Source organism: Petromyzon marinus, chromosome 56, assembly GCF_048934315.1.
Source record: "Petromyzon marinus isolate PM22_M1 ecotype Great Lakes invasive population chromosome 56, UKy_Petmar_22M1.pri1.0, whole genome shotgun sequence".
Lineage (NCBI taxonomy): Eukaryota > Metazoa > Chordata > Hyperoartia > Petromyzontiformes > Petromyzontidae > Petromyzon > Petromyzon marinus.
The window spans coordinates 7,229,375-7,254,345 of NC_133722.1; the positions used below are offsets into that span (position 1 = coordinate 7,229,375).

A 24,971-nucleotide genomic window follows, 5' to 3' on the forward strand; every position below is an offset into this window, starting at 1 on the left:
TGGTGGGCCAGGGTCGCTTCTGAAAAAATAGCTACACAGCAGCTCATTGGGGCCTTTACCTGGTAACATTACACGCAACATTTCGTTTAGCTTAGGAGATTTGGTGGAGGGGATGAGGGAATGTGGATGGTAGAGGAGGGGCCAGGCAGGAGGGCGGGAGATGAGGAGCAGGGATGAGGGCGGGAGATGGATGGATGGGGAGTGGAGAGGAGAGGGAGGAGATGAGCGGAGGGAGGAGACGTGGAGGAGGGGAGAGGGCGGGAGATGAGGAGGGAGGAGGGAGGCGGAGGGAGGAGGGAGGGAGGCGGAGGGATGAGGAGGGAGGAGGAGGGATGAGGAGGGAGGAGGGATCTGTGCGTGACACAAATCTCTGCCCTCCTCTCAGTCGCTCCGGGCAGCCGCTCATCCCGGGCAGGTAAGCGGACTCCGCTCGCCACGTCTCGGTAACTCCCTTCTCGTCCGCTCCCCGTCTCAGCGGCACCGACAACTTTCTCGCTACCCCTGCTCTCCCTTACCCACCCTTACCCATCACGCTCCTTGCAAGCGACTCTCGACTTTGGTACAGTGAGGGCTCGTGGCTTCGCGTCCCTTGGGGGATGGTTTCATTTTCTATATGTATATAAGTTTTAATTCGCCGAATTAGAAGCTGTTGGGGCCTCGGCCCCCGATGCCTCCCGCTCCCCCCCCCACCCAATGTGTGATGCCGCTCGCGTCTGGCATCAATTACGAGCACAGCGAGACCAAATGTGGCCCGCCCGGAGGGGCTTCACCGCTGCTGAATGGAGATGGGCGCTGTTGTTGAACGCTGCCTTTGGGGGGCAGGGGGGGGGGGTGGTGGTCGCAGCTGTCACAGATTGGGGGGGTGGTGGTCGCAGCTCTCACAGATTGGGGGGCAGGGGGGTGGTGGTGGTCGTAGTTCTCTCAGACGGGGGGGGCGGGGGGTGGTGGTGGTCGCAGCTCTCACAGATTGGGGGGGGGGTGGTGGTGGTGGTCGCAGCTCTCACAGATTGGGGGGCAAGGGGGTGGTAGTGGCCGCAGTTGTCACAGATTGGGGGGTAGGGGGGGTGGTGGTCGCAGTTCTCACAGATTGGGGGGGGGGGTGGTGGTGGTAGTCGCAGCTCTCACAGATTGGGGGGCAGGGGGAGTGGTGGTGGCCGCAGTTCTCACAGATTGAGGGGCAGGGGGGGTGGTGGTGATGGTGGTGGTCGCAGTTGTCACAGATTGGGGGGTAGGGGGTGGTGGTGCTCGCAGCTCTCACAGATTGGGGGGGGTGGTGGTCGCAATTCTCACAAATTGGGGGGGGGGTGGTGGTCGCGGTCGCAGTTCTCACAAATTGGGGGGTGGTGGTGGTCACAGTTCTCACAAATTGGGGGGGGGGTGGTGGTGGTCACAGTTCTCACAAATTGGGGGGGGGTGGTGGTGGTGGCCGCAGCTGTCACAGATTGGGGGGGGGCATCTCCCAAGTGGAGTCGGGCCCCCCCCAGCCGGGCCCCGGAGCGTTGCGAGGAGTTTTGTGTGCTGCGACGTCGGGACAACTTTTGCCGCAACATTGGTAACCAACGTTGGGCCCAACGTTGGTCCCAACGACATGCCAACGTTGCGTGAACGTTGGCGCCCAACGTATGACGGGCATGCGTGCTCTGCGTTGTCGCTTTCGCACGACAGCGTCGCTCATTATTCTCTTTAACTCCCGGAGGGGAAACAATAAATAAAAAAGTCCCCCCCCCCCTCCCCACGAGTAACGCGGTAACAAACGCAACAATCTCAGTCGCAAATTACCTAAAGGGTCGTGCGCTACCACCAACTCGCGTGCTTTGCGAAACGTTTCTGAGCGAATGTCGAGATGAAGCAAACTAAACAAAAAACAAACAACCCCACGTGGGTGCATAACGAGTGCGTTGCACGCGAAGCTCCGCACGGATGGATTCAATAATGCGTTGCCGCGTCGACATCTGGCTGCCGACAAACCGAGGGGGAGGCGGAGGCGAACCCTCCCACGGGGGATGATGACTTTGGTGGTCGTGTGGTGCTGTCACGAGCTGATCAGACACTGGGCAAGAGTCAACAATGTGGCGGTCACGTTTTTGCAATAGTTGTCATTATTGTAACCCCGCTCGCTGACCTTCTTTCCCTCGTCTCTCAATGCAGCGCGCGACATCCCGAGACGAATATTATCCTACTCGTTGAATAAACACAATAAGGGAACACGCGTGGCACTTTGAATACTCACGGTATATGCACGGTGTCTTTTTCAGCATTGCCCGTTGACTCGTACGCTGCGACGTTTTGAACTTCTTTCGCACCGTACGTAGCCAACCGCGCTAATCGGAGGTGCGGGGGGAAGGACAACAAACTATGGGTCTCTGTGTGAGTCTATGGGTCTCTGTGTGAGTCTATGGGTCTCTGTGTGAGTCTACGGGTCTCTGTGTGAGTCTATGAGTCTCTGTGTGAGTATGTGGGTCTCTGTGTGAGTTTGAGTCTCTGTGTGAGTCTATGTGTTAGTCTATAGGTCTCTGTGTTAGTCTATAGGTCTCTGTGTGAGTCTATAAGTCTCTGTGTGAGTTTGAGTCTCTGTGTGAGTCTATGGGTCTCTGTGTGAGTGTATGAGTCTCTGTGTGAGTTTGAGTCTCTGCGTGAGTCTATGGGTCTCTGCGTGAGTCGATGGGTCTCTGCGTGAGTATGGGTCTCCGTGTAAGTCTATGGGTCTCTGTGTGAGTCTATGGGTCTCTGTGTGAGTCTATGGGTCTCTGTGTGAGTCTATGAGTCTCCGTGTGAGTATGGGTCTCCGTGTGACTCTATGGGTCTCCGTGTGAGTCTATGGGTCCTCGTGTAAGTCTATGGGCCTCTGTGTGAGTCTAAGAGCCTCTGTGTGAGTCTTTGGGACTCTGTGTGAGTTGATGGGTCTCTGCGTGAGCCAATGTATGCTGAACTTCTTTCGCACCGTACGTAGCCGACCGTGCTGATCGGAGGCGCGGCGGCGATCTGTAATTCCCCGTGTTTACACATCCGCACTACCAACGTGGTAAAGCTTAGCGGGAGGGTCTCGTCGGGCGGTGGATCTGTCAAATAAAGGACAGGCCGCGTAAAAAAAACACCTCCAAGTATCCAACTTTTGCGGGTATAAAACTTGGGCACGATTCCGGATTGTGAGACATCCCCCCCCCCCTCCCTTCTCCCGACCCCTTTTGCCACATTTTTGGTATGAACGAGGCGACCGTGAGGTTACGTTCAAAACGAACTCGAGGATTGCAATCGAGGGGAAAAAAAAAGCGTTTGCGGGGGCAGATGGCTCGTTCGCTCGCTCGCTCGCCCAGGGCGCTTCAAGTGACGACGAACTGCGTGGCGTTGTTGTCAGCAAAGCACCGCTGCTTCTTCCCGACGAGTCATCCTCCATGAATTCTTCACCGAAGACAAGGATCCCCGGCGCAGCCCTGTAGCTGTCGGGGCGAGTGCTGTTGGCGTAGCAACTGTGAAGGCCGGCACGGCACACGGATGGGGTGGGGTGGCCAACACAACGCCACAGCCGCCTTTGTCTCCCCAGTGGCGATGCTTACACACCGCACCGGGTACTCATTCGAGGCTGAGTCGACCTAGGGGAGGCCCAGGACCGGTTCAGATAATCGTCCCTGGTGTTGGCTGGGTTCGCAGCGTAGCGCTAGCCGCTACGACACCACCGCTCCCCGCCACCACCATCACCACCATCATCGTCGTCGTCAAATGATCATCGTCATCAAAGGAAATACAAACACACATATTTGTTTTTATTCATTGTAGTCATTGTTATTAAACATTTATCATTTCCCCACCAACCTCCCCCCCACCCAACTCGTACTGGGAACGTCATGCCGTCCCCCCCCCCTCCCACCACCCATTGTAAACGAGGTTTCTGCGTTCGCGAATTCTGCGTTCGCGAGCCGTTTAAAGGAATGTAAACTCTCGCGGGATACGGAGAGGGTTCATTCTACCGGTTGCGCAGGCCCGATCCGTTTGCTCTCCCCCATCCACGAGGAGCGGTGGAACGCCTTGCCGCTTGAAAGCAGGCAATCGGAGTCGGATATATTGAAGTCCGCTTCGATAACTCATCTCTTGAAAGTGGCCTTCTCTCATTCGTTCGTTCGGTTTGCCGACCGGGTTCAGTTTTTTTGTTTCCCGCATTTCATGCGTTGCGCATTGGGATCCTGGGATGGAATGCCTCATTGTACATTTGAATTATTATTATTATTCGACGTAGCTGCGCCATTTCAATTATTTAAGCAATGGGTCGCTCTTCCAATGATCCGTTCGATCGACGAGGCTCGGGTGACGCGGAAATAGCTGGGAAAGAAACGCTCTCGGATGCGCTGTGATGGAAAGATGCCGTTCGCGTCGTCGGCCGCGTCACGCTGGGCGTGGCTTGCAGCGGGGGTTTCCTGCCTTCGATGGGGGGGGGGGGTGGGACGTGGGGGGGGGGGCGAGTCATCTACCCATGGACAAAAACAACTCGCAATTTCTTGTGACACTGAGTGAGCAGTGTGTGCGGCACATGAAGTCTGCCATAAAGGGGAGAAAACTAAAATATATATCGGTGATGTTTCAAGCAATGCCCCCTCTTCATTGCAGATTACAGAGTTGAATTGATTGCGTGACTTAATTGACGAATCGTTCCAGCTCTAAGCAGCGCTGCCGATGACCGGCTGTGAGCACGGACCAGGTTCTATTATCTGCACCGGTGTGGCAGCCAATTCGTCAGTTCGCACGGCCGCGGCCTTGACATAGTTTAACAAGAGAGGACGTCTTGCACAATGGGCCACCGTCACAGCACACAGAGAGGCCAGAGAGCGGAGAAGAGTTGGAGGCGGAACTTCACATACCACAGGCGAGATGTTGGCTACCTCACCTGGTAGGCAGGAGGTCGTGGGTTCGATACCGACCCTGATGCCTGCCGTGTATTTGGAGTTTGCGTGTCTCTCTTTCTCTCTCTCTCCCCGTGGTCGCGTGGATTTTTTCTCCGGATCCTCCGGTTTTTCCCTCCACATTTACAATCGACGTCGCGCGTTTAGAGCATTTGGCTGCTTATGAATTTCCACACGATTATGTTGAGCCCACTTCGTTGTGCTAGCGTTTGTGATAGGTTGCTTCTGAATAAAAGAACTACACAGCTCAGTGGGGCTTTACCTGCTAAAATAAAAATAGTTTGGTGGTTTTAAGTAGGGCCTGATACAAAATTCAATTACCACCCCGCCGCCCTCTCTCCAACTGTTTTTTGTTTTTTTTGTTTTGCAGAGTGCTACTATTGCGAGGAGAAGGAGGTGGCGAGACCATGCCCAAGGTGGCGGTGCCCACTCTGCGAATGGTTCGCCTGCTGCCGCTGCTCCTGCCGCCACTGCTGCTCATGCCGTGGCCATCGGAGGGAAGAAATCCCTGCCAGGGCCCCCACTGCCCCCAGCCGAGACAGCCGGCGGCCCACTGCCACGGTGCCGAGTGCACCGCCACCACCACCACCACCACCGCCGCCGCCGCCGCCGCTCACCACCACCACCACCACCACGCCCCGTACCACCACGGAGCAGTCTTCTTGGAGGGCACCGCTCACGGCCGCGGTGAGCCTCTTACCACCCCCGGAATCGCCGGCCGAGATTTTGTCGTGCCAGACTGGGCAACGATTGAGCGTGCGGAGGACGCGGCACCGCCACTTGGGGCGATTTGAGAAACTCGCCCCTTGATTGCTTCCAACCCCCACCCCCCACCCCCCCCCCAATATTCAAATATGCCCAAAATGTCCTCCCCAATATATTGCTATAAAAATATATAAAAGGTAATAATAATTAATTTGAAGCTTTCGTGACTGCAGGAATCCGTACTCTTTGGTTCTCTCGGTAAAGTCACCCTGCTGATGCAGGCCACGCTTTCCCACCTGATTACGGACGCTTGTGTTGCGCCCGAAACGTCGTGATTTATTTTATTTTATTCCTACGTGACTTTACCGAAAGAACCAAAGAGTAAGTAATAATAATTGCTATGCTATGTAAATATAAACAACAATTTGCTAAACCTTGGCCACATCTGGACTTGTCTTCATATAAACCAATGCATAGATTTCTGTTTATATGATTGTGGTTATGGTTGCACTTTATTAATCCCTAATCTCAAACATTACATACGATGAAACAAGAAATGGTAAAAAAAAGTAAAAACAGAGCAATGTAATACAATACACTATTAGACATAATTGTAAAAAAAAAAATCCATCCCATGTGATTTTTTAAATATTTTAGGCAGGAATTGGCGGGAAATGAGTTTTCAAATTTAGATATTTTTTCTGGGTTGGGACCCCCAGACCCCCCTGGAAGATTTGGCCCCACCCAATGTTGACTCCATGGCTACGGCCTTGGCGTCAAGCACTTTGTGTGCACGACCTCAGTATGGGCACGGCCTCATAGCGCTCGTTGAAAGCGCAGCCCCGAATGCCGACGTTGCCGTGATTTCGCAGAGTCGGCGGGCAGCTGGCCGCACCCTGCCGACGATCTCGCTGCCGCTGGAACCTGCAAAGGCATCGAGTGTCTGCTCCGCTGGAGGGAGAGCCGGGCACGGCCCACACGGCGACACGGCGCTGAGAGAGCAGGTGGGGAATATCAGTTGTCGTCATGTTCACCGTGAGTGCGACCTTACACTAAGTAAACCTCCGGTTCTGCTCTTCTCTCTCTCTCTCTCTCCTTCTCTCGCCCCTTTTGCTCTGTTGAAGAAAAAATAAAAAATAAAAGCCGAAGAAGCAAAACCAGCACGGCGGGCGTTTGCGCGCCTTTTTCGCTGACAGCGGCGCCGGTGCTTTTTTGCGAATTCTCCTGCAGGTGCTGAACAGCCGCGGAGGGCGGAGGGGCAGCGCACGGGCGGGGGCAGCGGGGGCAGCGGGGGCAGCCCCGCCGGACCCCCTCGCTTCCTGCCGGGGCTGCACGCCGAGCTCGTTTCCGCTTCGTCGGCCTCGTCCGCCGCCGACTTGGGGTCCACCGGATCGCCGGGGGTCACGCTCATGTGTGACGTGAGGCCCGGTGAGGACGCGCCGTGAGCACGGTGAGGGTGGGGGGGTTAAGAGGCCCGAGCGGCCTCGGCGCCAAACTGCCCCGGACGGGGCACTGGCAGGCGCGGTGGCCTCCCTTCGTCGACGTAAAATGAAGGGGGCAGCGGCCAGCAACGTGACTGCTGCGGTCACCAGAGCGGGACCGTGGGCCGCCGTGCGCTTCACAGCGGACGTTTACAGATCCCTCGATGTAATTCGCAAAACAGCAGGCCACTGTGTACTGGTGTCAAAGGCCAAACGTTTGCCATTTTGCAAAAAATGAGCCGCAACATTAGCCAATCGGAATCGTCCGTGGCGATTGCCACAAAAAAAACTTGACAAGATCCTCCCGAGAAAGGGTCATGAGACTCAGCGAGGGCCTTATCTGTTTGAACAAACGCAATGATAATCATCATACAAACATTTACGGAAATATCAGAGAATCGGTTTTTGATTCGGGAACATTCACGGAATCCCTGCGGTGGACGAGGAGGGGGTGGGGAGGAGGAGGAGGAGGGGGAGGAGGGAGGTTAGGAGGTGAATCTTTAGCCCGGAGCACCGGAGCTTGTTTCCATTTAAGCAGCTCGCACGCTCTCTCTCAGAGATTAAAGAGACAGAGCTGGAGGCGTGCAGCCATCCCAAACGTGCGTTTGAACTCTCGAAGGGAGAACATGGGGCGGGGGGGGGGGGTGGTGGGAGGGAAAAAAAAGAATTTAAAATGTTTACACGTGGCTTTTTTCCGTGATGACGTCAGTCGAGGCACAGGGTGTTCTGAAGCATTGCAGCGAGTTGCGAGCCCTCCTCAATTCCACCACCGTGCACCGGCGGTGCGATGGTCTCTCCACTGCTGAGATGAAGGCATCCCCACGCCGCCGGCATGTCTCGCAGCCACGCGATACCCTGAACGCGAGCCGGCGTCGCCGCTCCATCTTCCCGCGGTGGTCCGCGTGGGTTACAGTGAAGGATCGCTCCCAGATATCGCTCGCCGCCCATGTTCGCCGTCGTCAGGAATTGAACTCTTTCTCTTGTTCCCTCCCCTCCTTGGGCCCCTCCACTTCTTCCCGTCCCTCCCCTGCCCTCTCGTGATCCCTAACTACCCCTCTGTCACAGTCATCCCTTGCTCAACCCTGGCACGTCCCCGTCCCCCCCCCCACCCCCCATCTAAATCGTTCTCTTCCGTCACCGTGTTTTTAAGCTACGCCCAGCGCCCCTGAGTGAAAGGCGCTCTTAACGGAAAGTATAAAGCGAGGTTATATTGGATCGCTGGCTTCTGTAGCACAGTTGTACAAACCACCGCTTGTGCCACTGCTCTGTATAATCATGCAGGCCAGTGTTGTTCACTGCTAGGCCCCCCGTGGGGCCACTGGCGGCCCCTGATGGCCTTTAGTGCGCCCCCCCCCCCTGACAATACACAAACGGTGACAACACCCATCCCCATCATCATCATCGTCACCGTGGTGGTGCTGCTGCTGTCACAAACCCTGCAATGGTTTCAAATAATGCGTGGCGGGGCCCTCCTCACTCACACTGATGAGGTCTCATCGGTGAAAGTGTCCCTCCCCCCCCCCCCGAAGATGAGTGAAGAATGTGTACAGTATGTGTCTTAAATCACCCGCAAGCCACCCGATCCATTACATTTCGGATGCTAAGCCGGGATGAGCCTGGATAGTGCTTGGATGGGTGACCATCACGTGCATCAAACAGGTGTGGTGGATGCTGTGTGCAGTTAAGGCAGTGCAGCAAGATCCAATTTTTTGCCAATAAATTTTTTTTTTAATCCACCCAATTGTAATCTAAACATATCTATGGGGTACCTTTTTTGCAGTATCAAAATGATGATAAAATAAGAATGGTCTTCAGCCTTTCTGGGCAATAAATAAGGAGGTTTTAAGATGTTCAAATGCCGCAATAGATACCGATTGCAAAGGCGTCTCACACGGCAAGCAAAATGTTGACAACTCTGTACGGCGTTTTTTCGTCGGAGATTACAACCAGCATCGTCAGGAGTTCACCAGAAGCTCCAGCATCGCTCTACTTGTCAAGATTCCTCTCGTGTTTGCTGAAGAACTTTCATTTTATTGGCCCTATCAGGTGGTGGAGGGTTATAGTTAAATAATTAACATCAAAGTTTCAAATAAATAACGCGCCGCCGGTGGCTAGGAGATGTTAACTACCTCGCCTGGTCTACAGGAGGTCGTGGGTTAGATCCCGACCCTGACGCCTGCTGCTGCTGTATATTTGGAGTTTGCGTGTCTCTCTCTCATCATCATCACAGTGGCTAGGAGATGTTAACTACCTCGCCTGGTATGCAGGAGGTCGTGGGTTTGGTCCCGACCCCAACGCCTGCTGCTGTATATTTGCAGTTAGCATTCTGTCTCTCCCTGTGGTCACGTGGATTTTTCTCAGGGTCCTCCGGTTTCTGCCTCCCCCCCCCCCCACCCCCTACACATTTAGAATCTACATCATGCATTCAGAGTATTTGGCTGCGATAAATTTCCACGCGATAAGCCACTTCGTTGAGCTATCATTTGTGGCCAGGTCGCTTCTGACAAAAAGCTACATAGCTCAGTGGGGCCTTACCTGGTAAAATAAAAAAATAAAAAACACAGTTTAGTTTGAATGCACATTTTCCGTGCGTTGTTGTTGTTGTTGAGACGATTGTCCCGTGGTGGCCTGCGCTATCCTTTCTGTAATCCCGACGGGCGTTCCCCGTTCCTTCGCACCATCGGCTCCGTCCCCCAACTGCGCCACAGGCGAGAACGAGGTGGCCTCGGAGGATGCCCTCGTCCTGCACCTGCGCCTGGTGCACGGGCAGGAGCAGCTGCTCGCGCTGGTGCAGACGCAGGTGGAGGCGGCCGCCAAGATCACGCACGGCCTCAACGAGCAGCAGATGCGCCTCCTGCAGCAGCAGCAGCAGGTGACGGCGCCCGCTCGCTTGGCACCGCCTTTACCCCTGCCTGCGGCTGGACGTTCGGGACCGATGACCCTGGAAATGTTTAACCCCTTTCCCGATTCCGATGGACGCTACGCGTGAACGTCGCCGGTTTTTTTTTTCTTACTTTTTACTTCCGATTCCGTCCCGATGACGTGCACGTAGGTGTACGGGTCATTGGAACGGAACCGGAAAGAACAAAAAAAGCGAAGTAAAATAACTTCGTCGTTTTCCGAGGCTCCCACAATGCCATGCGGGAGGTTCCGTGTGGCACGGCTCGGCTCCCGCTATCATAGAGTGGCGGCGGCCGTGTCACCACGCTTCTCCGCGGTGAGTAACGGCGTCGTCTTTATAAAAACGACGCCGCCGCTGCACCTCCCTCAGTAAAGTTAACGCCGAGCCGCTCGCGGCGTTCCGAGACTCGGCGGTGAACGGGACACCGAAACCATGCCACTTGGCAGGCGTCTCAGAGGAGCGGGGAAGGGTTAAGAAGCCGCACCCCCCCCCCTCCGCCCTTCCTTCTCTCCCTCTCCCCCCTACCCCTTCCGCCTTTGTCCATTGATGTTCGTCACCTCCCCCGCCCTCCATCCTTCCCTCCCCGTATAAACTTCCAGGCTCGCGGTCTCCCTCTTGGGTGGTGCAGAGAGCCCAATCCCCCCTGCCCCCTTTCTTTAAACTCCTGATGCACCGAGCCTTGGATGTTGTCCGTGGGGTTTCTGTTCCACCTCCGACCCCCCCCCCCCCACCCCTTGCGTTGAGTTGTCATGAAAAAAAAGCCCAACAACACCAAAAATGCATTGCAGCAAGGACAAATAGCTCGCATGGTTCACTCTCATTCTCTGTTAATGCTCTAAAAACCCGGGATTCCATCGCTTAAAGTGGATCCACATAGAGACTCACGCAGAGACTCAGACTCGCGCAGAGAACCACAGACTCCTGTAGAAACCCACAGACTTGCATAGAGACCCACAGACTAACGCAGAGACCAATAGACTCGCACAGAGACTCATCGACTCACAGAGTGACCCATAGGCTCGTGCAGAGGCCCATAGTTTCACGCAGAGAGACGCAGACCCAGCGTAGACACAGTGAGCATGTGTGTCTGTAAATGCCCCAAACACCTGGAATTCCATTGCTCCCAAGACCGTCATTGTTCATTCTGCTGTTGTTTACAGGAAGATTTAATAGATCTCCGGAAGCTTCTTCTGCGTTGGGGAGTTGAGGACAAAGTTCGCTTTTGTCATGAATCGCTCGCAGGTGCTGGACGCTCAGCGCCACCTCGCCGCTCAATTCGCGAACCTGGAGGGGCTGATGCGGCAAGAGAGTGATCTGAGGACCCAGCATCGGCACGGCACGAAGGTGGGGAGTGGCGCAAAATCGACACGGCGTTGAACGTTCCGAGTTCGGGGCGGGGCCCAGACATGGCCACTTGAAACTCGCTTTAAACTCCCGACGACGCATGATGTCCGGGGCTCCGTCGGAGTGTTGTTTGTTGTTGTTAGACATTGGGAACTGCGGAGCGAACGTCTGTTTATTGTGATTCACGTCCAGGACACCGGAGTACGGTTCTATCCCTCCACCGCTAGCCCGTGCACACGTTCTGCATTGACACGTGCATATGCATTAGTACGTACGTACGTTGAACTTCTTTTGCACTGCACGTAGCCAACCGCGCTAATCGGAGGTGCAGTGGGATGGCCAACAAACTAACCACAAAATCAGTTCTAAAGAAATTACTTTCAATCTAGATGACGATTTGAAAGTTCACAGCTCCCAGTGGCTTCCTAACAATGGGAAGGAAGAGCGATCCAGACGGCTGCAGAAGCGCATCTGAAAGCGCGCGATGCAGTGCCCCCACCATCTTTGTTCGATGGTTCGCCAAAAAGTGGCCGCGAGGATGGAGCGGAGTTCGCCCGATGGTCTGTGCTCCTTAACGAGCGATCAGCCACGTGTTGTGGTTCACTTGCGGCAACCGCATTGTGCGTGTGCGGCACGAGCGACACGGGCGGCGTCTTTGTTCGACGGCCGAGCCAAAAGGTGCCGCCTGCTCCGGCCGCCGCGAGGGCTGGCGGCCGGAGCTCGCGCGACGACGGTTTGCGAGGTCGGCGCCGTCGCCCCACAAGTCGTCGGCCTAACCCGGGCGGACCTCGTGTTTCACCTCCCGGCATCTCCTCGCGTCAAAACAACCCGACAGCGCTGGGAGGACAACCCGGGAACGCCTCCGCAGCCGCAGCCGGCCATCGACCCACCGCTCTCCGCCGGTCGACCCCAGCACCACCGCCATCACCACCACCACCACCACCCGGCGCTCGCGGGAACGGAGGACGCGACGGGCCTCCTGAGGATCCCGCCGGGGATGCCGGGCCTGCCGGCGATCTCGGGCCCGCGGGCGGTGACGCAGCACGCCGGGCGCGGCTACGAGGCAGACGGCGGCGAGCGTCCCTCGGACTGCGCCCCCTGCGCCGCCGGGGAGTTCTGCGACTTCCAGCGGATGCCGCCCGAGTGCCGCCGTTGCTCGTCGTGCCAGCCGGGCTTCTCCGAGCTGCAGACGTGCCACCGCAGCACCGACCGCATTTGCCAGGTGGGGCGGCGATCGGCAGCGTTGCAGAAATGAACAACGTCAAGAAACTAACCAGCGACCTCTGCGTCGCAGCAGGTCGTGCGGTTGTGGGATTTCGTCGCGTGCGGGAGAGCGGTTTCAATTTGGAATCTGGCAGGGGGGGGAGGGGAGTCTGGGTAGGCTTGGTGGTGGTGGGGGGGGGTAAGAACCGGGCAAGCCGATGATGTTTTGGGAAAGCGCGGAGTGCGAGGATGGAGGAGGAGGAGGCTGAGGCACGTTGCGGGAAAATGTTTCTCGGACGAAACCGCGAAGCTAAGCTACGGGTGCTGAGGAACGAATGGAATACGGAGGGGGGGCGGGGGTAGGGCGATGACTTGCGAGTGGAAACTGGCGATCAATTGCCAATTGCGGCGGCTCGCTGTTTGGGTAGCACTGTATTTCGCTCACCTCGTTCCTTCTGTTTACTCAGAAGGTGTGTTCCCTGTTGCGGGAAAAGCGTCCTCGAGGGTCGTAGGCATGCGGCCTGGCAGCCGGTGGTCGCGGGGTTCGAGGGTTGCGTTCGTGACGAGGGTTTCTTTGGCAGAGGCTGGCGGTAGGAGCAGGAAGAGCGGTCGGTTTAAAAGTTGCCACCGTATAACTTTCCGCAGGACGGCAACTCCGTGCGGCGTCAACGCGATTTGTTGCCGCGGGCAAATGTTGCACTTGTTGCTGTCCCCATTTAAAAAAAAACAACTCATCTGGAGGTCAAGGAAGTTCAAAACAAATTTTATTTTTTGTCCAAAAGTTTTTTAATTAACAAGACGATTCCGGTACACGCACACAGAGGATTTGGAAGGGTGGAGTTGACTCTGGCACTAACCAAACATGACGGATTTACGGTGCAATGGAAACCTGCCTTAAACAGCACGTTCTATAAACCGTTTCAATAAACGCGACAACTCCCTGGTGCCTTCCTAAGCTCCGATAACCCTGGAGGAGAAGAGAAAAACAGGGCGGAGGAATGCCTAAATGCCCCCCATGAATGCTCTTAAGAATCAATGCCCACTGGAAGAGAGGTCGTGAAGGGGGTTGCACGTTTGGTGGTACGCCTCTTCCCTTGACCCGTAGTTTTACAACTTAGACGCTCGAGAGTGGCAATTTTTCGACAATTTATTGGCCCATTCGTCCCGGTGTTTGGGGGAGCGCGCGCTCTTCCCATTTGGCTACCATAATTGTGCGTTTTTTGCCGTAACATTGAACATTCGGCAACAATGGATATTTATTCACGATGTACTCATGTATTTGCCTCCCTGGAAGGGCCAGGAAGTTCAATTTAAGCACGGGGTCCTTTTGCACACGCGAGGCCAGAGCGGACTTCTCCGAGGATGCCAATGTTTCTTTTCTTTCTCCCTTGCTCACAGGACAAGGATGAATGCACCGAGAACCCAACATTTTGCGCTGGGAAATGCCTGAACACGCCAGGTCTGTATCCCACCACCATATCATCGGCAGCCATTGTCTATCCACTGCTGGATGAACGTCTCCCCCAGTCCTTGTGGCGGTCATCCATCTCGCTCGTTCGCTCGCTCTCGCGCTGCAATTTCCCTTCGCCGGTCTCGACGACGGCGTCCCCTGCCCTCATGTCCGTGCTCTCTCGTGAAACGTTTGAACTCTTCCTGTTTCTCCGTGTGATTCCGTTACAGGTGATAGAGTAGAGGTGGGGGCGGGGGGGGGGGACAATACAAATGAGACGGTAAGACCGAGACGCCATTTATGCTAGAACCGCGACCCCAAATTTGTGACCGTAAGGTTTGGGGTCGGCTCGGGTTTGGGGTATAAAGGATCCAGGGACTGGACGGTCAAAGTTCTAGACCCCCCCACCCACCCTCGGAACATTCCACTACACCCAGGGTTCTTTCCTACATCTCACATTCATCTTCCTCGAGAGGAGGAGAGTCCCTATCATCAGAGGCCCGGTCCGTGTCAGGGCTAGTGGCGGTCTGCGCTCGGTGTACAGGGACTCCTCTAGCTACGAACATTCGACTTACGAACTTTTAGAGATACGAACAAAGCTGTCCGTATGTCCAGTTGCCCGTTCGGACCGAGAGTTGTAAGTTCAACCGCCGCGCAATACATGGCGGCGGTGGCATCTGCATCTGCAGAACGTGAAGAACCAGTGGCATCTACATCTACAGAACGTGAAGAACCAGTGGCATCTACATCTACAGAATGTAAAAAAACAGTGGCATCTACTTCTGCAGAACTTGAAGAGCCAGTGGCATCTACATCTGCAGAATATGAAGAACCAGTGGCATCTACATCTGCAGAACGTGAAGAACCAGTGGTATCTACATCTGCAGAACGTGAAGAACCAGTGGCATCTGAATCTGCAGAACGTGAAAACCCAGTGGCATCTACATGTACAGAACGTGAAGAACCAGTGGCATCTACATCTGTAGAACGTGAAGAACCAGTGGCATCTACATCTGTAGAACGTGAAGAACCAGTGGCATCTACATCTGTAGACGTGAAGAACCAGTGGCATCTACATCTGTAGAACGTGAAGAACCAGTGGCATCTACATCTGAGAACGTGAAGAACCAGTGGCATCTACATCTGCAGAATGTGAAGAACCAGTGGCATCTACATGTGCAGAACGTGAAGAACCAGCGACATCTACATCTGCAGAACGTGAAGAACCAGCAGCATCTACATCTGCAGAACGTGAAGAACCAGCGGTATCTACATCTGCACAACGTGAAGAACCAGTGGCATCTACATGCCTTACAACGTGTTTGGAATCGACGGGAGTAAAGTTGGACTTACGAACAAATCTACTTATGAACAGTACCTCTGGAACCGAACTCGTTCGTAGGTAGAGGTAGTCCTTGTACGTGGACGGGCTCCCCCGTCGGGCTAAGCCATTTTGTGCACCGCCGTGGCGAGATGTTAACTATCTCGCTGGTATACGGGAGGTCGTTCATTTCACTTAACGTTAGGATAGTCACTGGGACAATAATGAACACACATTATTATAAAACACTAAATTATAACAATGCGTGGTTGAGGAGAATGTAAATGCACACACAACATCTGTTTCCCATATTTGTCTCTCCACACGTAAAAAAAAAAAAAACTTTAATGACTATCGTGTGTTGTGTATTACGTATTTACTTTCGCGCCAAACTCAGACCTATTTCAGACACGCAGGGTCATTGTTGCGGGGGCGGTTCACCAGAAGGAATTTGCTTGAATAAACGGACTTCTCTGATGAGACAACAAATGTCAAAAACCGGTCCAATCGCTGCCGATAAGATGCACTCCCAAAGGCTGCGCAGCCTACTGGCTGCGCGGACACGCACTTTTGTATTTCATGTGGACGGACATATATGGGGAGGCGTTATTTTGTCAAATATGTTAATTCGAATCGCGTCAGTGGAAATTGCGGTATGTACTTTGATCTTCTTTCGCACCGTACGTAGCCAACCGTGCTAGTCGGAGGTGCGATTAGTCTCATGTCAGAGTCTTACCCGCACTTTACCCCACCACATGCGACGTGACGATCGACTGCTGGACAGGCGGTGGGGATGGGGTGACGAGAGACCTTGCACCGTTGTTTCGCCTGCCTCACCGGGAGGCCGAACCTGCGACCTTTCGGTCTCCACGTCCAGCGCGCCGACCGTTGCACCGCCACCGCGGCTCCCTCTTCTATGGCCAACGGCGACCGAACGTCTTCGAGGACTGCCCAATGAAGAGTGGGGTCGGCGGATGAGCAACGCACGCAGCAAAGTGGCATACGCCGTCCCGCCCCCCCCCCCCCCCCCCCACCGTGCCTTCACTCTCTGACCCGTGATGCAGCTGTTAGCGCTACGCTGTACTATGAACCTTGGGCGTCCGAGGTTCGATAACCGCTCATGGCCAACACCGGTGACGATTATCTGAACCGGTCCTGGGCTTCCCCTAGGTCGACTCAGCCTCAAATGAGTACCCGGTGCGGTGTGTAAACATCGTGGTTGTTGGCCACCCACCCCCTCGTGTGCCGTGCCGGCCTCCATAGGTGCTCACTTACAGCACTTGCCCCTAGTCTGTAAAGGCTACACGGGCGATCTTTTTTCTTTTGTTTTTTGTGACCCCCCCAACCCTTGGCAGGAGGGTACCGCTGCGTGGGCATCATCGTCTCTCACGACGACGACGACGACGAGTCGTCGCTCTGCGCCGACGGCTACTACCTGGGCTACGAGACGGGCGAGTGCCAGGCGTGCTCCGGCTGCCCCGACGGGCTGATGCTGAGCCCCTGCACGACCGACGCCGACACCTCCTGCCTGCCGGGCCCCGGCAAACTGGCGGCTGCGTGGGTCGGCTCCGTGGAGCTGCCGCCGCCGCCCCGCGACAGGGCCGCCAACCTCTCGGAGCTGATGCCGGGCGGCGAAGGGATCGCGCTGCGCGTCGCGCCCACCCGGGAGACGGAGTCGCTGCTCGGCTTCGCCCAAATCCAGGTGGTCGGCGGGCGATCCGTCGCGTTCGGGCAGCACGGCCTGGTGTGGGCCGACCTCAACGTCGCGGCCAAACACAGCTGCCGCGGCTTCCTGCAGGTGTCGCTGAGGCTGAACCGCAGCGGCGGGCACCGCGACGAGCTCGTGGCGGCCAGGATCGAGCCGACGGAGGACGACAAGCGCTTCCGGCGGAGCGCGTCCCTGAGCTCCACGGCCGAGCTGGAGCCCGGCCACCAGTTCTCGGTTTACCTGAGAAGCCCCGGGCAGCCTTGCGAGCGCAGCGGCGGAGAGTACGCTCACCCGGACCTCCTGCCGGGCTCGCTCAGCTTCCTGTGGCTGTCGCACGACACCGGGGCGGTGTCCCTGCACGCGCACACCAACACGGCGGCTCACTACAACTCCAACTACCGCCCCTCCTTTAAGGTGTCGCAGGTGTCGGACCCCTACGTGATCACGGCGAACCACGACTGCGCGACGTTCATCTTCTCGGAGGCCGGCGTCGTCAAGTTCGCCTACCGGCAGGCGCTCTACTCCGTCGGCCACGGCTGCATCCGCGACGGCTACTCGCTCGGCGTTCACGTGAGCCGCAACGGCAGCGCCGGCGAGAGCGAGGAGGTGACGCGCGTCTACTTCCCCGGCGTCACCTACCGCGACACGGCCGTGTCGGCCGCCGGCGCCGTGGAGGTGCGAGCGGGCGACCAGCTGAGCTTCGACGTGGCGACGTCGCAGCACTGCAGCGTGCGCCTCTTCGGCGACGCGTCGGGGGTGAGCGTCGCCAGCCTCCTGTGGGTGCCGCGCTCCGCCGCCGCCGTCCTCTCGGCCGCCCTCGACAAGTCCGGCGTGGGCACCGGCGCCGTGCGGAACAAGGCCCTGCGCTTCCGGACCGTGGCGGCGCCCGACGGGGGCCAAGTGCTGCTCGAGACGGAGGGGCGCCACTCGGGCCAGCGTTTCCGGCTGGCGGCGGCCGGCGTGGTGAGCGTCTCGTTCCACCTGCGGCTGATCCACTCGTGCGAGACGGTGCGCCTGTCGCTGCGCGGGCTGCAGAGCGAGCCGCCGTTGCAGCTGCAAGGCCGGGGCCCCGTCGCGCCCCTTCTGCAGCAGGTCGGCGGGCGAGTGATGGAGGGCAGCCAGTGGAGCACCATCAGCCTGCGGGGAAGCCTGTCGGTGGAGGCCGACGCCACGCTCTTCTTCACGCTCGACTGCAGCCGCGGCCGGATAAACAACATCTTCCACCACCAAGGATCGCACCTGTTCATGATGTGGATTTCCGCGTAGGCTGCGCGTGTGTGTGTACGCGCGCGCGTGATAAGTGATTTGCCCTTACCTGCTGCGGGGGATTTCAGCCGTCACGTATCGTTGAATGATGGGGCACGTTTCTGAAATCCACCGCACCGCGTCCGTCCACCCAGGCGGGATCACCGGGCATACCACATTTAAGTCGATGGCGGGGGTAACGTGAGGCTACTCCCACCGATGTCCAAGGCGTATGGCCAGCGTGGAAGAGTAGGCCAAATACAAACTAGAGGGGTTACTCTAAGAGCACGGTCGAGTGGAGGTCTTTCTACCAGCAGTGATATTATCAAGACATTGTTTTGAGCTGCGCTTTCGCCTTTTACTTTCTATAAATCTGTGAAGTGGAGAGAAGTTATTCCCGAGGACAATTGAAACAAACTCTATTGCATGACCTCTCTGCTAGATCGCCATTGTCATTAGCAGTGGTCTATCCACTGCTGGATGAAGGCCTACCGCCACACCTGTCTTCACTTCTCGCGGTCCTGTGATTGCCAGCGCACATCAGGTAATAATTCCCACGACAGCGATGTGGCCATTTCGGCCAAAAATTCATCGCACTATTTGGCGTTAATGCAAAAACAAATATCTTGAATAAAATAGCCGGTCAGAATGTTGTTAACAAAAAACTATTTTGATTTTACCCCTTTTTCATTTACAAATTAGTTTTTTTCCCAAACGGTGAAAATTTATTTACACGCAAAATCTCAGGTTGGCCTCTTTACAAACCTCACGTGCAAATTATATTTCTGCACCGGCTATTCCGCATATTCACCACCACCCCCCCCCCCCCGTGCCAGAGTGTACGGTGTGAGGAAGGGGACATTCCCAGAACTACTTCCGAAAATCTCAAGTCACTTCTTATCCACACTTTGTAGGGGGGGAGGGCGGGGGCCAAAGCTGACATTCTCAGAGTTGTCATTTATCCACGACCAAAGAAGCGAATCCAAATGTAACCGTGACGTCCGTGGGGTAACAGGGCCATCAACTTCCTACGCTTGACAACGCGGTTTAGTCGTGCACGGCCTCGACACAGATTCGAACCCAGGATCCCGGCAGTGGCTGCACCAGTGCTTTGACCTGTGAGCCACCTGTGGTCTACCTGGCCACTTCTCAGGAGGCGTGTTCTTGGCAGCCCAGTAATACTGTGAGCGCCACGGTGGCGAGATGTTAACTACCTCGCCCGGTATGCAGGGGGTCGTGGGCTCGATGCTGACCCTGAACGCCTGTTGTATATTTGGTGTTTACATGTCTCTCTCTCTCTCTCCCCGTGGTCGCGTGGATTTTTCTCCGGGTCCTCCGGTTTTCCCCTCCACATTGAAGAATCAACAACACGCGCTTTAGAGTATTTGGCTGCTTATAAATGTCCACGCGATGATAAGCCACTTCGTTGGGCTATCATTTGCGGGCCAAACCTTTACCTGGTAAAAAAAAAAAACAGTTGAGATTATATTACGTTTACGTGGAGAGCTGTCCGCAGGAGTAATTTCACTCGGGCAGGGTTGCGGGACAACAGTTTCGCGATCCTTGCAGACCGTGCCATCGGCCTCCGCTCGTGGGAGGGATGTGAAGATGGACGCTTCTCCGGTGCGCTTCGCCGGTCGTGCCGCGTGTTGTACGGCGTGACGTCTGACGTTTCGCTCCACGTCCTGGGAGCTCCTTCCAGAAGAAGTTACAGAGGCTTTCAGGAGCCTGCTGCAGGCAATAATGGTTGTGCCCGCTACACTACATCGCGCGCTCAATCAAGTCCCCCGCACCTGACCGGAGGTTGAGCTGCGCGTGGAGTTTATCAAGAGGGACATCTCAACACGTGCGTGTGTGTGTGGTGATGTCGCTTCTAGACTTGTGAAGAACGCCCACAGCAGCTGCCACCCGTTTTAAGTCGTCACCAATGAGGGGGGGGGGGGGGCGGTTGGGCTGTTGGTCAAAACTGCCTCCAGGCAATAACTGGCAGAGAGAGAGATAGGAATGTGTATCCTGCCAAACGTTAACAGGCACTTTCCAAGACTGATATTTTCTTTAAAGCTTGGATAATGGACATTTAGCGATTTAATCAAATTAAATGTTAAGGTAGAGTAGGTGGACTTGGGGAAACCTGTTTCCCTGAAGAAGCCCCCACCTCCCCCCGCCCCCCCCCCTCCCCAGCCAGTGGTGCGAAACGTCGGACATCGCGTGAGCCGAACGAAACGTGGTCACAACAAGAAGAAAGACGACGCAAAGTCACACCGGAGAGAGCGACACAGAGCACAGGGCGCGGGAGGAAAACTCACGCGGTAACATTTCAACCTTGGATGCTTCACCAAACAATTGGTCAACGGTTGAGTTCAATCGATGTTTGCTCTGCATAAGTATTGAGTTTATTATTATTATTATACAAAATGTACAAATACAGTAATTGAGTTTATAGGGACTCCTCTACTTATAAACATTCGACTTACGAACTTTCAGAGATAGGAACAAAGCTGTCCATATGTCCAGTTGCCTGCTCGGACCGAGAGTCGTAAGTTCAACTGCCGTACAATAGATGGAGGTGGTGGAATCTACATTTGCAGAACGTGAAGAACCAGTGGCATCTATATCTGTAGAACGTGAAGAACCAGTGGCATCTACATCTGCAGAACGTGAAGAACCAGTGGCATCTATGTCTGTAGAACATGAAGAACCAGTGGCATCTACATCTCCAGAACATGAAGAACCAGTGGCATCTCCATCTGCAGAACATGAAGAACCAGTGGCATCTATATCTCTAGAACGTGAAGAACCAGTGGCATCAATATCTGTAGAACATGAAGAACCAGTGGCATCCACATCTCCAGAACATGAAGAACCAGTGGCGTCTACATCTGCAGAATGTGAAGAACCAGTGGCATCCACATCTCCAGAACACGAAGAACCAGTGGCGTCTACATCTGCAGAACGTGAAGAACCAGTGGCATCTACATCTCCACAACATTAAGAACCAGTGGCATCTACATCTACAGAACATTAAGAACCAGTGGCATCTACATCTGTAGATGTGAAGAACCAGTGGCATCTACATCTGCAGACCGTAAAGAACCAGTGGCATCTATATCTGTAGAACGTGAAGAATCAGTGGCATTTACATCTGCAGAACATGAAGAACCATTGGCCTTACATCTGCAGAACATGAAGAACCAGTGGCATCTACATCTGCAAAACATGAAGAACCAGTGGTATCTCCATCTACAGAACGTGAAGAACCAGTGGCATCTACATTTGTAGAATGTGAAGAACCAGTGGCATCTACATCTGCAGAACGTAAAGAACCAGTGGCATCTACATCTCTAGAACGTGAAGAACCAGTGGCATCTATATCTGCAGAACGTGAAGAACCAGTAGCATCTACATCTATAGAATGTGAAGAACCAGTGGCATCTATATCTATAGAACTTAAAGAACCAGTGGCATCTACATCTGCAGAACGTGAAGAACCAGTGGTATCTATATCTGTAGAACGTGAAGAACCCGTGGCATCTACATCTCCAGAACATGAAGAACCAGTGGCATCTACATCTCCAGAACATGAAGAACCAGTGGCATCTACATCTGCAGAACATGAAGAACCAGTGGCATCTATATCTCTAGAACGTGAAGAACCAGTGGCATCAATATCTGTAGAACGTGAATAACCAGTGGCATCTACATCTCCAGAACATGAAGAACCAGTGGCATCAATATCCGTAGAACATGAAGAACCAGTGGCATCCACATCTCCAGAACATGATGAACCAGTGGCGTCTACATCTGCAGAACGTGAAGAACCAGTGGCATCCACATCTCCAGAACATGAAGAACCAGTGGCATCTACATCTCCAGAACGTGAAGAACCAGTGGCATCTACGTCTCCACAACATTAAGAACCAGTGGCACCTACATCTACAGAACATTAAGAACCAGTGGCATCTACATCTGTAGACGTGAAGAACCAGTGGCATCTACATCTGCAGACCGTAAAGAACCAGTGGCATCTATATCTGTAGGACGTGAAGAACCAGTGGAATTTACATCTGCAGAACATGAAGAACCATTGGCATTACATCTGCAGAACATGAAGAACCAGTGGCATCTACATCTGCAAAACATGAAGAACCAGTGGTATCTCCATCTACAGAACGTGAAGAACCAGTGGCATCTACATCTGTAGAATGTGAAGAACCAGTGGCATCTACATCTGCAGAACGTAAAGAACCAGTGGCATCTACATCTATAGAACATGAAGAACCAGTGGCATCTATATCTGTAGAACGTGAAGAACCAGTAGCATCTACATCTATATAACGTGAAGAACCAGTCGCATCTACATCTGCAGAACGTGAAGAACCAGTGACATCTACATCTGCAGAACATGAAGAACCAGTGGCATCTACATCTGTAGAACGTGAAGAACCAGTGGGATCTACATCTATAGAACGTGAAGAACCAGTGGCATCTACATCTGCAGAACGTGAAGAACCAGTGGCATCTACATCTGCTGAACGTGAAGAACCAGTCGCATCTACATCTGCAGAACGTGAAGAACCAGTGACATTTACATCTTCAGAACGTGAAGAATCAGTGGCATCTATATCTGTAGAACGTGAAGAACCAGTAGCATCTACATCTGTAGAATGTGAAGAACCAGTGGCATCTATATCTGTAGAACGTGGAGAACCAGTAGCATCTACATCTGCAGAACGTGAAGAACCAGTGGCATCTATATCTGCAGAACATGAAGAACCAGTGGCATCTATATCTACAGAACGTGAAGAACCAGTGGCATCTATATCTACAGCACGTGAAGAACCAGTGGCATCTACATCTGCAGAACGTGAAGAACCAGTGCCATATACATTTACAGGAGATTGTACAACTTTTAAAGCCAGTCCCCGTGTTTAGTGTACATGCCGTATGTGTTTGGAAGCGACAGAAGTAAAGTTGGACGTGCTAACGAATCGACTTGCAGACCTCTGGAACCTTACTTATTCGTAAGTAGAGGAGTCCCTGTGTATATTGTTTATAAATCAAGATGTATCCAATTTAAATATATTAAAACCTCACGAACCCACGTTCATTTTGGCTCGACGTGGACAAAAGCGTACCTTGTTTTACAAGAGCAGGTGAATAACTGTTCAATGTGTTACGGTACGAACCCGCATATCCACCTCACCGGGGCACTTATGCATGGACGGATAGGTGAAGGTCGGATATGCGACGTTGTACTGTACACTGCTGAAAGAAATAAAAGTTGAGAAAAAAAACGACACCCGGATGTTGCGTCGAATACTCGTATTGTGCAGTAGAACCACGCGGAGACGAGGAATACTAGAAGGGCTGTTGCCGTTTATTAAATCACCGTCACACTCGACATCCTACGCTCACACCAGTGTAGGTTCACTCTATCTCGGTCCTTCACCCCGGACACAGAGTACTATTTGGGCCTTACCCTCGGCTACCCCTTGGGCTCTCTCACTCGTCTACCCTGAGCGGGGGTTCAGCCAATACCGCTCCGCGACAAGGAGAGAGAGACCCTCTTCCAGCTGACCCTTACTGAATATGACAGGACCCTGCCCTCGGCTATCCCCTTAGGCTCTCTCACTCGTCTGCCCGGAGCGGGGGTTCAGCCAACAATGAGTAAGCCCACAAGCTGACCCCTAGTAGCCACAATGAGTAAGCCCACAAGCTGACCCCTAGTAGCCACAATGAGTAAGCCCACAAGCTGACCCCTAGTAGCCACAATGAGTAAGCCCACAAGCTGACCCCTAGTAGCCACAATGAGTAAGCCCACAAGCTGACCCCTAGTAGCCACAATGAGTAAGCCCACAAGCTAACCCCTAGTAGTCACAATGAGTAAGCCCACAAGCTAACCCCGTAGCCACAATGAGTAAGCCTACAAGCTAACCCCCTAGTACCCACAATGAGTAAGCCCACAAGCTAACCCCGTAGCCACAATGAGTAACAAACGTCGCTAGAGAGCTTCTTTGAAAAGGGGGAAAGACCCAATGATGAACACCCCCCACCCCGGTACGTGAAAAAAATTGTCTTCCACGAAACTGGTTCCTGGTGACAAAAAGGTTGGGGCCCGCTGTTGAAAGGGATAACACTTTTAGGGTTTTTATAACATATTTGAGCAGGAAAGCATCACCGAGTCTTTAAGACTTTTTTTGTCAGGAGGGGTATTGTCATCATCAGGATGTTGGGTCCAAATTCATTAACGAGTTCAACTATGAAAAACATTTTTTTAAAATTTTACCAGTTAAGACCCAAGTGAGCTGCTATAGAGCTTTTTTTCAGAAGCGACCTGGTTGCCACAAATGATAGATCAATGGAGTGGCTTATCGTCACGTGGACATTTATAGCAGCCAAATACTATAAACGCGTGCCGTCGATTCTAAACGCGGAGGGGGAAAAAAAACGGAGGACCTGGAAAACAATCCACGCGACTATGGGGAGAGAGAGAGAGGACACGCAGACTCTGAATATACAGCAGGCGTCAGGGTCGGGATCGAACCCACGACCTCCTGTGCACCAGGCAAGGGAGTTATCTCCTAGCCACTGTGATGAAGATGAGAGAGAGAGAGGCACGCAAACTCCAAATATACAGCAGGCATCCGGGTCGGGATCGAACCCACGACCATCGGTATACCAGGCGAGGTAGTTAACATCTCACAACCGTGGTGCCCTAGT

At 54.1% G+C, this 24,971-nt stretch overlaps 1 protein-coding gene across 1 annotated transcript; it reads left to right on the forward strand.

Annotated features, from left to right (window-relative positions):
- Nucleotides 1-327: 327 nt before the first annotated feature.
- On the forward strand, nt 328-23,548 carry LOC116954808 (uncharacterized). Its single transcript, XM_032975638.2, has 9 exons — nt 328-415; nt 5,263-5,579; nt 6,470-6,601; nt 6,828-7,025; nt 9,787-9,950; nt 11,223-11,324; nt 12,160-12,546; nt 13,926-13,986; nt 16,654-23,548. The coding sequence occupies exons 1-9, from the start codon at nt 333-335 to the stop codon at nt 18,270-18,272; spliced, it is 3,063 nt and encodes a 1,020-aa protein (XP_032831529.2). The 5' UTR covers nt 328-332; the 3' UTR covers nt 18,273-23,548.
- The last annotated feature ends 1,423 nt before the right edge of the window (nt 23,549-24,971 follow it).